Source organism: Bufo bufo, chromosome 7, assembly GCF_905171765.1.
Source record: "Bufo bufo chromosome 7, aBufBuf1.1, whole genome shotgun sequence".
NCBI lineage: Eukaryota > Metazoa > Chordata > Amphibia > Anura > Bufonidae > Bufo > Bufo bufo.
Genome location: NC_053395.1, coordinates 13,980,600 through 13,998,077, shown reverse-complemented (window position 1 = coordinate 13,998,077; position 17,478 = coordinate 13,980,600). Strand labels below are relative to the sequence as shown.

Sequence of the window (17,478 nt, the reverse complement as noted above, 5' to 3'; positions counted from 1 at the left end):
GGGACTCCTTTACTTGAGGTGTCAAGTGTCTGCGCTGTTCTTCCTCTTCCAGCGTTCCCCGGCCCTCTGGGCCTGTCAAGTCCTTCTTCCTCGGAGTGGCTCTTTGGTTCCTCTGTACTGTCCTTCGGTACCGCCCTGGGGACTACATACTGAGCTCTCGGCGCTCCAATCTTTGTCCTTGGAGCCGTTACAGAAGTTCTCTCTACCCCTTCTGTCCTGTACGGTTGTGTTTCCGTATCAGTCGTGTCTCTGATGGGTGCCTGAATGGCCCCTTTTTGTTCCGAGCCTTCTGTCTTTTCCCAGGACAGGGCTGTTCTACATCCCGTTTCTTCCTTCCTTCTGAAGGTGGTGTTTGCCTTTCGCTTCAACACTTCACCGATTTGGACGTTGTTTGGGCCTTGCCGTTTTTACTTGGAGATCTCCGACTCTTGTCGACGTTCGGCCTCTTGGGTTTCCAGGAGGTCCGTGCATAGGGTTGACGGACTCCAGGGTGGTTTTTCCTCCGCTTTATCAGATTGACTATTGCTGAGGTTACCGCACCAAGGGCAGGATTCTGCCTTTGGTGTCACCGTTCATTTCACCAGAGCGGTCGGTGCCTCCTGGGCCGGAGGCATTGGGCTTCGGCCATGCATTTGGGCAAGGCGGCCACGGGTCTTCCTTGCACGCCTTACCGAGTTCTACAGGGTGCATACTCTGGCTTTGGCAGATGCTGCCTTGGCCCGCCTGGGTCTGCAGGCGGCGGTTCATTGATGCCTTTCGGGTGCTTCACCTTGGTGCTGTGGTCCCTCCCCCTTTTGGACTGCTTTTGAACGTCCCAAGGTCTTCTGTGTCCCCCAAGGAAACTGGGCGAGAAAACGAGATTTTTGTATAACTTACCAGTAAAATCTCTTTCTCGCTCTTTCCTTGGGGGACACAGCACCCACCCATTCATTGTTTTTCTCTGCACGGTTTCCGAGTTTTTTGTTACCCGTTGGGTAATTGGCTTGTTGGTTCCTTGTTGGACTTTGCCTTTTCTCACTACTTGGACACGCAACTGGCAGTCTCTCTCTCCAGGCTGAGGGTATAGCTGTGGAGGAGGGGCTTAACAGTCTTCACTTAGTGTCACGCCTCCTATGGAGATGAGCTATACCCAAGGTCTTCTGTGTCCCCCAAGGAAAGAGCGAGAAAGAGATTTTACTGGTAAGTTATACAAAAATCTCGTTTTTGCTTATGTATGCAGACATCGCAGTGTAGGGATTATTAGTAACCCAAAAAAAAAAAAACGGTTTAGTGGGGTGACAGAAGCCCTTTAAATGTTACCATGTTTTTATTGAACACACCATGTAAACATTCACAATGCAGGTGGAAAAAGTATGTGAACCCTTGGATTTAATAACTGGTTGAACCTCTTTTGGCAGCAATAACTTCAACCATACGTTTCCTGTAGTTGCAGATCAGACGTGCACAACGGTCAGGAGTAATTCTTGACCATTCCTCTTTACAGAACTGTTTCAGTTCAGCAATATTCTTGGGATGTCTGGTGTGAATCGCTTTCTTGAGGTCATGCCACAGCATCTCAATCGGGTTGAGGTCAGGACTCTGACTGGGCCACTCCAGAAGGCGTATTTTCTTCTGTTTAAGCCATTCTGTTGTTGATTTACTTCTATGCTTTGGGTCGTTCTCCTGTTGCAACACCCATCTTCTGTTGAGCTTCAGCTGGTGGAGAGATGGCCTTAAGTTCTCCTGCAAAATGTCTTGATAAACTTGGAAATTCATTTTTCCTTCGATGATAGCAATCCGTCCAGGCCCTGACCCATCAAAGCAGCCCCAAACCATGATGCCCCCACCACCATACTTCACAGTTGGGGTGAGGTTTTGATGTTGGTGTGCTGTGCCTCTTTTTCTCCACACATAGTGTTGTGTGTTTCTTCCAAACAACTCAACTTTGGTTTCATCTGTCCACAGAATATTTTGCCAGTACTGCTGTGGAACATCCAGGTGTTCTTGTGCAAACTGTAAACGTGCAGCAATGTTTTTTGGGACAGCAGTGGCTTCCTCTGTGGTATCCTCCCATGAAATCCATTCTTGTTTAGTGTTTTACGTATCGTAGATTCTCTAACAGGGATGTTAGTATATGCCAGAAACTTTTGTAAGTCTTTAGCTGACACTCTAGGATTCTTCTTCACCTCATTGAGCAGTCTGCGCTGTCCTCTTGCAGTCATCTTTATAGGACAGCCACTCCTAGGGAGAGTAGCAGCAGTGCTGAACTTTCTCCATCTATAGACAATTTGTCTTACCGTGGACTGATGAACAGCAAGGCTTTTGGAGATACTTTTATAAGCCTTTCCAGCTTTATGCAAGTCAACAATTCTTAATTGTAGGTCTTCTGAGAGCTCTTTTGTGCGAGGCATCATTCACATCAGGCAATGCTTCTTGTGAAAAGCAAACGCAGAACTGGTGTGTGTTTTATATAGGGCAGGGCAGCTGTAACCAACACCTCCAATCTCATCTCATTGATTGGACTCCAGTTGGCTGACACCTCACTCCAATTAGCTCTTGGAGATGTCATTAGTCTAGGGGTTCACATACTTTTTCCACCTGCACTGTGAATGTTTACATGGTGTGTTCAATAAAAACATGGTAACATTTAATTCTTTGTGTGTTATTAGCTTAAGCAGACTGTGATTGTCTATTGTTGTGACTTAGATGAAGATCAGATCACATTTTATGACCAATTTGTGCAAAAATCCATATCATTCCAAAGGGTTCACATACTTTTTCTTGCAACTGTATATTAAAGTAGATGTTTGAATTTTTAATACTTTTTATTTTACAGCAAAGCCCAAAGTGTTAAATCCTATAAAATTGTCCCTGACCGATTCAGCTGATGTTCTGTGTGCATTGGACATAGAGGAATTTTATCCTTCTGATATCCAGATAAAATGGAACCATCAAGAAAATCTGAGTTCAGATAAAACCGTTAAGAATGCAGGTGGCACTTACAACGTACAAAGCGAATGTAAACTTCCCAGAAGCTTCTTCAAAGACCCACAATTCACTGTGAAAGTTTCCTGGAAACATGAGTCCATGGATGGCTGGGACTGGAGGCAGATGTCTGCTGTGGATAAAGGTACAAGTGTAGCGTCTGCTGATCAGTGGGGCCGGATAATCGCTTCAGTTTACATTACATGATTTCTAGATATAAACCTTGTAAGCAGATACAGGAATCGGCCTATGTAGCATGAATTACACTGTATTCATGCACACGACCGTACTGTGTTTTGCGGTCCGCAAATTGCCCCGAATACCAGCCGTGTGCATTCCGCATTTTGCGGAACGGAACATCCCGCCCTATGATAGAAATTACTATACTTGTTTGTAAAGCGGAAAAGAATAGGACATGTTCTATTTGTGTTTTTTTGCAGGGCTGCGGAACAGAACAACGGATGCGGACAGCACATGGAGCGCTGTCCTCATCTTTTGCAGACCCATTGAAGTGAATGGGTCCGCATCCAAGCCGCAAAAAAAAGCGTCTCAGATGCGGAGCAAAACAACGGTCGTGTGAATGAGGCCTTAGTGGGAGATGTTTCTCTGTGTCCCATGTTTTGCTATAAAACTTTGTACAATGCATTTTGTTGTTGATGTGTTCATTGTATATTTCTTTGTCATCTTGTAGATTTTCCATGGAAGCCAGAATTACAAGAGATTTCCATTCCCAACCTTCTTGGTGGTATCACAGCTATACTGAAATGTGAGGTGTCTAACGTATTCCCTGATGTAATGAATGTGAAGTGGCTGAAGAGGGAGAAGGACAGTCAAGAATTATTCCCGCTGGTTCTCAGTGACAAATATAGCATTTCAGACATTACACCCGAGCGGCAGACGGATAACACACTCACATATAAAGCATGCTTAAAGTTTACTCCATCCATCATCGCGGACCATGGAACAGAGTTCATCTGCAGAGTGGAGCATCCCAGTTTAGAAAAACCAGCAGAAAAGCGCACCGGACCCCTCTCTATACAAGGTGATGCTGAAAGACCATGTGAATGTATTCTATTGTCATTTCCATACGGCCTTTATAGAAATGTATATTTATTATAAATACCTAATTTATGAGAAGCCAAAAGTTTCACAGCTCAAAGGGGTTGTGTGTCTTACAAAGGTGTAAAATAACAAACTAATACAGTGCTCCCTCATGATACAAGGGCCTCAGGATACAATATTTCCAACATACAATGGTCTTTTCTGGGCCATCGTAAGTTGAAACTAGACTCAACCTTTTTGGTTGTCTAGTAGCTCCTCTGCGGTACTGAACGTTCTGTTCTGCCCCCCGTCTGTGCCAGGATGAGCTGCTCTTTTAGATACCAGCTGAGCAGCAACTCAATTTTATTTTTCTGGTAGATGTATGTACTATGCAAGATCCTGAAGAAGCTCCTGCCCTCAATGTAGAAAGCCATTTACAACTTCCAGCATCTATTCCTGTCTGTTTTACTTAAGGACTTGCTTTATATGTCTTTGGTTATCTGCCTGTTTTTCTTAGAACTTTACTTTTTCTTATTCTGGGATGACATTTTTGGGCTTTGGAACCAATTACTAGTTTTTCATAGAGTTATGGACTCAACTTACAATGGTTTCACTAATTCAATGGTCGTCCTGGAACCAATGAATATTGTAACTTGAAGGACCACTGTACTCCCCTTTCCAGTCCCCCGCCACTCTTGTGCTGCTGCTGAGCGGACCCTCTGCCTATTTGTATAGTACGGCTTCCAGCAAGGACGTTCAGACATGGATCAGTGATTGGCGGTCGCACTTCCATGTCAAAAGCATCATCAATGAAGGCCTGTGGGGGATCGGTTACAGGAGTATTAGTAAGGAGTATTATAAACTTTTTATAAAATATGCTGAAGTCTGGACAAACCCTTTTACATAGTGGAATACATAAGTGATAATGTACCCCCTTGTATACATTCTAAGAATTATACCATGGTCGAAGAGATTATGACCGAATTAAACAAACTGGGCTACCTCTTTTTTGATGGTGCTTCATGTCAATCATAAGCATTCATTGTGTGTATTCAGCTACAATACCTCATGGTATTCGCACTCCCCCATGCCAGCCAAAGCTGCCGTCCACAATGCCTACCAGATTAATTCAGATCCTATAGTCAGACTGAACAACACTCACATCCAACTCCTTCCTGCTGGTGCAGCTGCCGGCATCCCAAAATGAAGAGTAGAAAGTGTGGGAACCAGCGGACAACTGCCTCTCCCATGGCCTGTCACCTCTCTGTAATAAATGTCTGCCTCGCTCCACATTGGTGGTTTACTGTGTGACACTGAGTGGAAAGAACACTTATTGAAGGTCATGAGAGACTTGTCCTGGACACCTTCATCATACGGTGTTTTGACAGTAAACTCTGCAACATGAAACATATTGAGGTCAGTGCCATAAGATGTCTCAGAATAATCTATGGCACACTGGAGATTTGTCTTGCAAAGTGTAGTTTTAATACATCTTGTATATCTTTACATAATCAATTGCCATCCAGATATAAAGAATGAATAGGTAGATTATTGGCCATATAGAAAAGTCCCAACGTTTCGGTCAAAACTGACCTTTTTCAAGGGATCTGTGGCCGGTGCATAAAGGAGGCAGTCTGGATGTCTGGAGTGCCATAAGATGGACGTGTGATGTGTTTTCCAGATGTCAAGAGCTCAGCTCCACCTCAGGATAAAAGTCAAACAGATTCTGCTCCTCTGGAAGAAAGTCAAACAGATTCTGCTCCTCTGGAAGAAAGTCAAACAGATTCTGCTCCTCTGGAAGAAAGTCAAACAGATTCTGCTCCTCTGGAAGAAAGTCAAACAGATTCTGCTCCTCTGGAAGAAAGTCAAACAGATTCTGCTCCTCTGGAAGAAAGTCAAACAGATTCTGCTCCTCTGGAAGAAAGTCAAACAGATTCTGCTCCTAAAACACTGCAAGCAGTTTCTGCTCCTCATGATGGGGTGCAGGACTTGGCATCCATAATACCACAGAAAAGTGAGTTTTTGGGCAATCTATTTCTAACAATTATCTTCTACCCTGTGGATATAAGATAACTTTTAATAATCGGAATACCCTTTTAAATTACTATTGAAATCAACTTGTTGTGTGCTCCATACAGGGACAGACTGGGAACTTAAAGTGGCCCTGGAAAAAATACTAAAAGTGGCCCCATTTTGTAGTCGAATCCAAATTGATGGAAGGCAGGGCCAACACAAGTAGGCAGGCCTAGCAATATTATATTGCGGCACATTATACCACCCCAACAGAACCAAATACCACAGTCCATCACAAAATACAACTCCAAAATCTTCCACTGACCAGCCGTGAGAAGGGCTCAGGTGGCCCCTTGGGCATTGGCCCACCGGGAAATTTCCCAGTAAGGTCTATGGCCAATCCGCCCCCTGGCTCCATATTATATAGATATATATATAGAGAGAGAGAGAAAGAGAGGTCCTCTGTGGCTGTTTTCTGATGATTGCCCTGAACAGGGGACACCATCTATAAACTCTTTCTAAACCAGTAAAGTCACGTTTTTAGGAGCCTAAATTTGTAATGAGTGCCCTCTACCGAGGGGTTTAGCTCCTTGCAGTGCCTTTTTCTGATGCTGTAATGGAGCTGCGCTCGAGTCTAGCGAGAGGAGATTGTTATATGGTCATGTATAAATAATTTTATACACCGCTTTCCATGGGCACAGGATCAGGCTGTGGTATTACTGCTTCCTCTTTGTGGTTATCACAGGATTTCTGTAGAACCACAATGACTGAATTTCCTGAGGTTTCAGTCTTGTGGTAGAACTGCTGGGTCTAGATGCAGCAAAAGCAACTCTGATTTTAAGTGTTAGGGCGGGTTCGGATTGGCGTTATGGAATTCCGTTATAGGTTTCGTTATAACAGAGTTATAATGGAATTTAAGGACGGAATGCAAAATAGCAAGCCTTTAAGAGGCATTCCGTTTTGCTCCGTCCTAATACATGTCTATGGGGAAGTGTAATGGTTCAGTTTGTATCTATTATACATGACGGAAAATGCCTCTTAAAGGCTTCCGTTTGCATTACGTCCTAAATTCCTTTATATTCCGTTATAACAGAAGCTATAACGGAATTCTGTGTACCAATGCGAACCCGCCCTTACTGCTGTATCGCCACACATGCCCTGTTTTTCTTTTTCTGCCGAGCCAAATCAGAAGCCTCACTGTAGAGACAATCGGCCACTTCTGCTTTTTTCATATACTGTAGGTAAAATCAGACCTTGGTGTGGATAGAAGCACCGCGTGGTCGGGGGTTAGAGGGTAAGCAAATATCTCTCTGATAGCCGGCCAGTGTTGGTGAGGTGTCTACGGCTGGCTTTATCGCACTCGCTGGCTGATTATTAGTTTTGGAAAGAGAACTGAGCTTCTATTATTCATGAAATTTAGTAAGACTGGTTTTTCATATGCCAGCCTTAGTCCAAAGTGCAGAATAAGAAGTAAAAGGTACAGGCATATAAATATTATAATAAATATGTGCCCCTGTGACATCTAAGCTGAGTAGATTTGAAACAAAAAAACACTGCACCATAGCCTACGCCAGTTTCTTCTATAAATTATAGTAAGTCTATCAGGTCACGCTAAGACCTGCACACTATTTCAAAAAGTGGTGAATATAATGTAAATTTAGAAAAACATGCACCAAAATTTGCCACTCTTTGATAAAAAATTTCTGGCTCAAGCGGAATGATAAATTCCCCCAAATTGGATTGTGCACTTAATAAGGTTTTCCTATCAAAGATGTCTACGGTATATCCAGTAATTATATCACCTCTCATTATAGGGGATCGGACTGTTGTGGCCACCACCAAACATAAGCCTGCGGGTCCAGTCCCCATTCCTAGTGGAAAAATGGCTGTAAATGTGTAGTCACCATTAACCTTTTGACCCTTTGACCTTAGTTTGTCATTTATCTCTTGTTCTGTCAGATTACCAGCGACTTATTGTTGGGGACATCAGAGGAAGTGATCAGTGGACGCATGAGAAAAAGCTGTCTCTTCAGTGTCCAGTGTCTTATTGTCCTGAGGACGTTACAGTCGTGTGGACGGTGACTGAGGGGGACGGCAACGTCCAGGAATTATCCAGCTCTGCGGCACAGCCGCTCGGGAAGAGGGAAGCTCTGAAGACTTCTGGTTATTTCCTTGTAAAGGAAACCGATGAGTCTGATGTAGAAGGACTGTTTCATATCACCAGTATAATGACATTTATACCAACAGTGAGGAAACATTATGGATCTCTTATCACCTGCACAGTTACCTCTGATGGTGAAACCAAGACCAAGAATCTTCAGCCGAAATCAGTTAATGGTAAAACTATCTGCATGTGAATGAATCTCCTGTATTAACCTTGTGTTAGATGGGTTCCTAGAATGATCATCGATATATGTAATTTTAAGCACTGAATGTGGCTCAGACAGGGTGCTGAATCTCCTCACAAAGACCAGTCCTGTATGGAGAATTATTGGTAATTATCCATGGGAAACCAATATAACATAGTAACATAGTATATAAGGCCGAAAAAAGACATTTGTCCATCCAGTTCGGCCTGTTATCCTGCAAGTTGATCCAGAGGAAGGCAAAAAAAAAACTATGAGGTAAAAGCGAATTCTCCCCACTTAAGGGGAAAAAAATTCTTCCTGACTCCATTCAGGCATCAGAATAACTCCCTGGATCACCGACCCCTCTCTAGTAGCTATAGCCTGTAATATTATTACGCTCCAGAAATACATCCAGGCCCCTCTTGAATTCCTTTATTGTACTCACCATCACCACCTCCTCAGGCAGAGAGTTCCATAGTCTCACTGCTCTTACCGTAAAGAATCCTCTTCTATGTTTCTGTACAAACCTTCTTTCCTCCAGACGCAGAGGATGTCCCCTCGTCACAGTCACAGTCCTGGGGATAAATAGATGATGGGAGTGATCTCTGTACTGACCCCTGATATATTTATACATACATTTATACTTTTTTCTAAAGTGAATAACCCTAATTTTGATAATCTTTCAGGGTACTGTAGTTCACCCATTCCAGTTATTACTTTAGTTGCCCTCCTCTGAACCCCCTCCAGCTCTGCTATGTCTGCCTTGTTCACAGGAGCCCAGAACTGTACACAGTCCTCCATGTGTGGTCTGACCAGTGATTTGTAAAGTGGTCGGACTATGTTCTCATCACGGGCATCTATGCCCTTTTGATGCAACCCATTATCTTATTGGCCTTGGCAGCAGCTGCCTGACACAGTTTTTTACTGCTTAGGGCTCTTTCACACTTGCGTTGTTGGGATCCGGCGTGCACTTCCGTTGCCGGAGGTGCCCTCCGGATTCGTAACACCGCAAGATAACTGAAAGCATTTGAAGACTGATCCGTCTTCAAAATGCATTTAGTGTTACTATGGCAGCCAGGACGCTATTAAAGTCCTGGTTGCCATGGTAGTGGTGGGGAGCGGGGGAGCAGTGTGCTTGCCGCCCGTGCGGCTCCCGGGGCGCTCCGGGGTGGCGTCGGGGCGCCCCATGCGCATGGATCGCGTGATCCATGCGATCGCGTGGTCCATGCGCGTGGGGCGCCCTGGCGTCACTCTGGGGCGCCCCGGGCGCCGCGCGGACGGTGGGTGTGCTGCTCCCCCGCTCCCCACTACACTTTACCATGGCAGACAGGACTTTAGCGTCCTGGCAGCCATGGTAACCATTCAGAAAAAGCTGAACGTCGGATCCGGTAATGCGCCGAAACGACGTTTAGCTTAAGGCCGGATCCGGATTAATGCCTTTCAATGGGCATTAATTCCGGATCCGGCCTTGCGGCAAGTGTTCAGGATTTTTGGCCGGAGCAAAAAGCGCAGCATGCTGCAGTATTTGCTCCGGCCAAAAAACATTCCGTTCCGGAATTGAAGACATCCTGATGCATCCTGAACGGATTTCTCTCCATTCAGAATGCATTGGGATAATCCTGGATTTTTCCGGCATAGAGCCCCGACGACGGAACTCTATGCCGGAAAAGAACAACGCAAGTGTGAAAGAGCCCTAAGTTTGCTGTTCACTAAAATTCCTAGGTCCTTTTCCATGTCAGTGCTACCCAGTGATTTACCATTTAGTATGTACGGGTGACTTGCATTATTCCTTCCCATGTGCATAACTTTACATTTGTCAGTGTTAAACCTCATCTGCCACTTCACTTCTCTGCTCAAGCCTCCAATCTATCCAGATCCCTCTGTAGCTGTATACAGTCCTCTTCAGTGTTAATTACTTTACACAGTTTAGTGTCATCTGCAAAAATTGATATTTTACTGTGCAAGCCTTCTACAAGATCATTAATAAATATATTGAAGATAATAGGGCCCAATACTGACCCCTGAGATACTCCACTAGTGACAGTGACCCAATCTGAGTGTGTACCGTTAATAACCACCCTCTGTTTTCTATCCCTCAGCCAGTTACTTACCCACATACAGACGTTTTCTCCCAGTCCGAGCATTCTCATTTTATATACTAACCTTTTATGCGGTACAGTGTGAAATGCTTTGGAGAAGTCCAGATATACGACATCCATTGATTCGCCGCGGTCAAGTCTCGAACTTACCTCCTCATAGAAACTGATTAAATTAGTTTGACATGACCGATCCCTTATGAAGCCATGCTGATATGGCGTTATTTGCTTATTTTCATTGAGGTACTCCAAAATAGCATCTCTTAGAAAACCTTCAAACAGTTTACCCATGACAGGTGTTAAACTTACCGGCCTATAGTTTCCGGGCTCTGTTTTTGTACCCTACCCTTTTTGATTGGCACCACATTTGCTATGCGACAATCCTGTGGAACACTCCCTGTCAGTATAGAGTCCTTAAATATCAGAAATAAGGGTCTAACTATGACACTACTTAATTCTCTTAGGATACGGGGGTGTATGCCATCTGGTCCTGGCGATTTGTCTATTTTGATCTTTTTAAGACGCCGCTGTACTTCTTCCTGGGTCAGACAGGACACTTTTAATGGGGAATTTACTTTTACATTCTGCATTTCATCTGACAGTTTATTTTCTTCAGTGAATACAGTGGAGAAAAAAATATTTAATAGCTTTGCTTTCTCCTCGTCGCTCTCTGCCACTCCCCCCTCATTACTCTGTAGAGGGCCGACACCTTCAGAGTTATACTTTTTACCATTTATATAATTGAAGAACATTTTAGGGTTAGTTTTGCTCTCTTTGGCAATTAGTCACTTGGTCTCTAGTTTGGCATTTTTTTTTTTTTACATATTCAATTTTTTCCTTTATAGTTTTTCAGTGCTTCCTCGCTAACCTCCTGTTTTAGTGATTTAAATGCTTTCTTTATGTCATTTATTACTTCCTTTACAGTTCTATTTATCCACATTGGTTTCTTCTTGTTCCTTAACCCTTTATTCTCATAAGGTATGTATCTCTCACAATTAGATTTTAGGATGCTTTTAAAAATATTCCATTTTGTGGCTGTATTTTTATTTTTGAGGACTTTGTCTCAGTTAGTTAGGCCTATGGCCTCTCTTACTTGGCTAAATTTTGCTTTTTTGAAGTTTGGAATTTTTGTTCCTCCCTGAAGAAACGCTCTTCTGAATGATAATTGGAAGGTTATTACTTTCTGGTCACTATTTCCCAGGTGTCCCCCGACCTGCACGTTTGTTGTTCTGTCAGGTCTATTGGTTAATACTAAGTCCAGTATGGCCGTCCCTCTAGTCGGGTCCTGAACCAGTTGGGAAAGGTAATTGTCTTTGGTTATTGCCAAGAACCTGTTTCCTTTATGAGATGTACAGGTTTCAGTTTTCCAGTCTATATCTGGGTAGTTGAAGTCCCCCATAATAACCACCTCATTATGATTTGCCGCCTCGTCTATCTCGTTTAGTAGTAGATTTCCTGTGGACTCCGGTATATTAGGTGGTTTATAGTAAACTCCTATTAGTAATTTATTGTTGTTTTTGCCTCCATGTATCTCTCCCCACAGTGACTCCACATGTTCATGTCCCTCACTTATATCTTCCTGGAATGTGGGCTTTAGACAGGACTTTACATAAAGGAGAACCCCTCCCCCTCTCCGGTTTTGGCGATACTTTATAAACAGACTGTAACCCTGTACATTAACTGCCCAGTCATAACTATCATCCAGCCACGTCTCAGTTATTCCTACTGTCATAGCTATCATCCATCCATGTCTCAGTTATTCCCACTGTCATAGCTATCATCCAGCCATGTCTCAGTTATTCCCACTGTCATAGCTATCATCCAGCCATGTCTCAGTTATTCCCACTGTCATAGCTATCATCCAGCCATGTCTCAGTTATTCCCACTGTCATAGCTATCATCCAGCCATGTTTCAGTTATCCCCACTGTCATAGCTATCATCCAGCCGTGTCTCAGTTATTCCCACTGTCATAGCTATCATCCAGCCGTGTCTCAGTTATTCCTACTGTCATAGTTATCATCCAGCCGTGTCTCAGTTATTCCCACTGTCATAGCTATCATCCAGCCGTGTCTCAGTTATTCCTACTGTCATAGCTATCATCCAGCCGTGTCTCAGTTATTCCTACTGTCATAGCTATCCTCCAGCCATGTCTCAGTTATTCCCACTGTCATAACTATCATCCAGCCATGTCTCAGTTATTCCCACTGTCATAGCTATCATCCAGCCGTGTCTCAGTTATTCCCACTGTCATAGCTATCATCCAGCCATGTCTCAGTTATTCCCACTGTCATAGCTATCATCCAGCCATGTCTCGGTTATTCCCACTGTCATAGCTATCATCCAGCCATGTCTCAGTTATTCCCACTGTCATAGCTATCATCCAGCCATGTCTCAGTTATTCCCACTGTCATAACTATCATCCAGCCTTGTCTCAGTTATTTCCACTGTCATAACTATCATCCAGCCATGTCTCAGTTATTCCCACTGTCATAGCTATCATCCAGCCATGTCTCAGTTATTCCCACTGTCATAGCTATCATCCAGCCATGTCTCAGTTATTCCCACTGTCATAGCTATCATCCAGCCGTGTCTCAGTTATTCCCACTGTCATAGCTATCATCCAGCCGTGTCTCAGTTATTCCCACTGTCATAGCTATCATCCAGCCGTGTCTCAGTTATTCCCACTGTCATAGCTATCATCCAGCCGTGTCTCAGTTATTCCCACTGTCATAGCTATCATCCAGCCATGTCTCAGTTATTCCCACTGTCATAGCTATCATCCAGCCGTGTCTCAGTTATTCCCACTGTCATAGCTATCATCCAGCCATGTCTCAGTTATTCCCACTGTCATAGCTATCATCCAGCCGTGTCTCAGTTATTCCTACTGTCATAGCTATCATCCAGCCATGTCTCAGTTATTCCCACTGTCATAGCTATCATCCAGCCGTGTCTCAGTTATTCCCACTGTCATAGCTATCATCCAGCCATGTCTCAGTTATTCCCACTGTCATAGCTATCATCCAGCCATGTCTCAGTTATTCCCACTGTCATAGCTATCATCTAGCCATGTCTCAGTTATTCCCACTGTCATAGCGATCATCCAGCCATGTCTCAGTTATTCCCACTGTCATAGTTCTCCTCACACATCACTAATTCCAGTTCACCAGTTTTATTAGTCAGGCTTCTGGCATTAGTATACATACATTTAAGAGGTTTATGTATATTTTTTACCCTACACTTTTCCTTCTGAGCTGTTCTAGTCCCTCCTTCCATTCCTCCCCTAGTCCCCTAGTCCCATTACCGGTCTCTATCTGCACTATCTTCCCCTCCTATAATGTAATTTCCCTCCCCCCCAGTCCCTAGTTTAAACACTCCTCCAACCTTCTGTCCATCTTTCTCCCCAGCACAGCTGCCCCTTCCCCATTGAGGTGCAGCCCGTCCCTATGATAGAGCCTGTAGCCGATCGAGAAGTCGGCCCAGTTCTCCAGGAACACAAACCCCTCTTTCCTACACCAGTTCTTGAGCCACTTGTTCCCCTCCCTAATCTCCCACTGCCTTTCTTGTGTGGCTCGTGGTACAGGCAGTATTTCGGAAAATACTACCTTTGATGTCCTTGCCCTAAGTTTTTGACCTAAAACCCTAAAATCATTTTTAAGGACGCTCCACCTACCTCTAACTTTGTCATTGGTTCTGATATGGACCATGACCACTAGATCTTCTCCAGCCCCTCCCAGTAATCTGTCAACACGATCCACGATGTGTCGAACTTGAGCGCCAGGAAAACAACACACCGTTCGATGATCCCGGTCTTTGTGACTGATCGCCCTATCTGTACCCCTAAAAATTGAGTCTCTCAATATTCAAAGAGGTATCTCCAAAGGAAGAGAACCAACTTGCTAGCACCGCTTCCTGGAACTGGCTCCCTATGAGTCAAATCCAACTTCCCAACAAGCCTTAAGATTTGACAGGGCAATATAGCAAAGTCAGCCATCCGTAGAGAGTTTTTGGGTAGCCCTTATCTCTGAACTCCTGAAGCTAATAAACACTCATTTATGCCATATTCTTATCAACTTGATAAGAGTTTCGCTATAGTGAATGTTTATGATGTCAGGCGTTCAGAGATAAGGGCTACAGATCGAGCCATTATAGCGGCAACTTGATGGATTCACTGTGAAACAGAGAGCCTGCTAGTCCACAAATGGACTGAAAGTGAAGCTGTAGAGGTGTCCATAGCCTTTAAAGCACCAGAAGTGCAGCAGAAATACTAATAGTAAAGAAGCAGAACTTTGAAGTCCGCTCTGGATGTGATGGAGTATACGACTTGATGAAGTAATTCCTGCTGACTGATCCTGTACACATATGTATAATCTGTTTTTTCTTTAGCCAATGACAATGCAGACATTTATATACTGTATCTGATATGTTATATATTATCTTCTAGCTAAGCCCCAATTGTTAGATCCTGTAAAAGCAGCTCTTACGGAGTCCGGGGAGGTGATTTGTGCTCTGACTCTGCAGAACTTTTATCCAAAACATATAACTGTCAAATGGGCAACAGAACAAAATCCACTGACATCCAAAGAAGATTTCCAGGAAAATGCTGATCACACATATAATGTCTGCAGCCAGTGCACTGTCCAAGGAAGTCTCTTTAAAGATCCGAACTTTAAACTGAGCGTGACCTGGAGTCACAAAACCATGAAGGAAAAGAGAACAAGCGTCCTGTCCTGGAGAGACCTAGCTAACAGTAAGAAAGATACGAAAGACTCTATACCTCTCATATGTTTACAAGGCTGGTGGCCATTTCTTCCACCTTGGTCCACATTTATTAATAAGGAAATTTTGCACAAAAAAAATTGAGCAGTTGTTAAGAAGGCACACTCCTAAGTGTGGTGCATTTGGAACTGTATGACCTTTTTATGTATTTTTTTATTTAATTTTTTGCACCAGCTTTAAGTTAATTTACATTTGCACCACTGACTTGCTGGTTTGTAACCGCTAGGCCTCATGCACACGGCCGTTGGCCGGCCCGCGTACAGCGGGTCCGCAATACACGGGCACCGGCCGTGTGCACCCCACATCACGGATGCGGACCTATTCACTTGAATAGGTCCACAATCCGGGAGATGCGGTGCGGAACGGAAGCACTACGGAGTGTTTCCATGGTGTTTCTGCCCGTGCCTCCGCACTGCAAAAAAATAGAACATGTTCTATTTTTTTACACTGCGGACGGATCACGGACCCATTCAAGTTGAATGGGTCTCGATCCGTCCCGGCCGCCACACGGATGTTGCCCGTGCATTAGGAACCTCAATGCATGGAACGGCCGCACAACGGCAGAGTGCATGAGGCCTTACAAAAAATGTACATCTTGACAATGCCAACTTTTCTTGTCAATTTTCTTTTTTTGGTGTAATAAGGCAAATGGCATCAATTAATGTGTAGATTTGGCACAATTGTAAATGCAACTTCCAAAATCAGGCATAAACTAAACAATCAATGTGGTCCAATGGCCTCTTCACACTTATGGTCAATGTTTCGTATCAGTATTTGTAAGCCGACTTATAGAAAATCTCTAGTGGAAAGATTTGTACCTCATCAGTGTCCTGGCATTGGCCAATGTCCCCCATTCCTCTTCACTGCACATAGCAGTAAGGGGGGAGTTTGAATGTGGCAGTCATGCATATGCTGTGCAGCTTCATTCAATGTCTGTGGCACTGACAAAGTTAGCAAAGTGCTGTAGTTGAGTGTCTCAACCAGTCCTGCAGACTTGGAATGGAGTAGCAGCATGTATGCTGGTCTGCCACTTAATTTAAGCTTCTCCTTAGTGCAGGGGATGCAGTGAAGAGGATCGGGGACACTGGACCCTGGTTTTTGTGATCAGTGGGGGTCCCAGTGGTGGGGTCCCCAGGGGTCAGAAACATTCCCTATCCTATGTATAGATGATAAATGTAAATTCTAGGAAAACACGTTTAAAGGGGTTGTCCCACAAAAAATATTCTACAGTTTTCAAACCAGCACCTAATTCTGAATTATTTTGTAGTTGGATGTAATTACAAATTTAGCATAGCCACTGAGTTATTCCATAAAATGTATCTGCATAGCACCACCTGCTGTAAGGATGCATTCACACGTCAGTATTTTTACCTTTCCAGATAAACGTTTCTGTTTTTTGCGGATCCGAAAATCTGAATGACATGAGGATGCTTTTAGCATGTCATCCGATTTTTTGACGGATCCATTGACTAGAATGGGATGACAGAACGCAAAATCGGACATATAGTAGGACAGCGTATATTTTTTTTCCAGGATCCGAATAACGGAACCCACGGAACGGAACGGAATCACGGAATCGGAGAGCACCATGAGTGCTCTCCGATTATTTGCGGATTCCATTGAAAATGAATGGATCCGCATAACGTTCCGTTTTTAATCGGAACGGATGCGGAACACCAAAACGGACGTGTGAATGGACCCTTAGTTCTTTTTCTTATTTCTTTGTCCTACTCAGTGAGATGGGCGCACATGCTCAGTTTCATCCTCTAACTGCCTCCTGAGCTGTGATAGGGAGAGCATGGACATGCCCCCTGAGCTGTGATAGGAAGAGCATGGACATGCCCCCTGAGCTGCAGCAGTAAGGACACTCCCCTTGAGCTGTCAGCTTGATATAAATCTAGCAGAGCAATGAATGTGGAGATCTCTGGATCCATGTGAGGTGCAGGGCTGGTTCTAGCTTTGTTAGAAAGAGGTTGTCATGTCCTATATGATATCTTGTTTTCATTTTCAACATAAGTCATGGGATAACCCCTTTAAAGCTTTAATTCACTTCACTTTAATGGGAGCAGCACTGCAGTTACCAGCTCCGTCCACCACACTACAGGTTTCTGGCTCTGAAGCCACTGCAGATCATCTGATTGGTGAGGGAGCTGGGTGATGGGCTCCCTCCAATCAGATATTGATGGCCCATCCTGAGGATAGGCCATCAGTATTAAAGTCCCGGAAAACCCCTTTAATG

The 17,478-nt window shown here is 44.0% G+C and overlaps 1 protein-coding gene across 1 annotated transcript in view; it reads left to right on the top strand.

Moving 5' to 3' along the window:
• LOC121008694 overlaps positions 1-17,478 on the top strand; it is a 73,168-nt gene that overhangs the window by 25,536 nt on the left and 30,154 nt on the right. The window contains exons 9-14 of the mRNA XM_040441391.1: positions 2,816-3,109; positions 3,656-4,006; positions 5,687-5,728; positions 5,909-6,019; positions 7,978-8,355; positions 14,905-15,210. Of these exons, the coding sequence (XP_040297325.1) occupies positions 2,816-3,109; positions 3,656-4,006; positions 5,687-5,728; positions 5,909-6,019; positions 7,978-8,355; positions 14,905-15,210 (1,482 nt within the window). The remainder of the gene's footprint in view (positions 1-2,815; positions 3,110-3,655; positions 4,007-5,686; positions 5,729-5,908; positions 6,020-7,977; positions 8,356-14,904; positions 15,211-17,478) is intronic.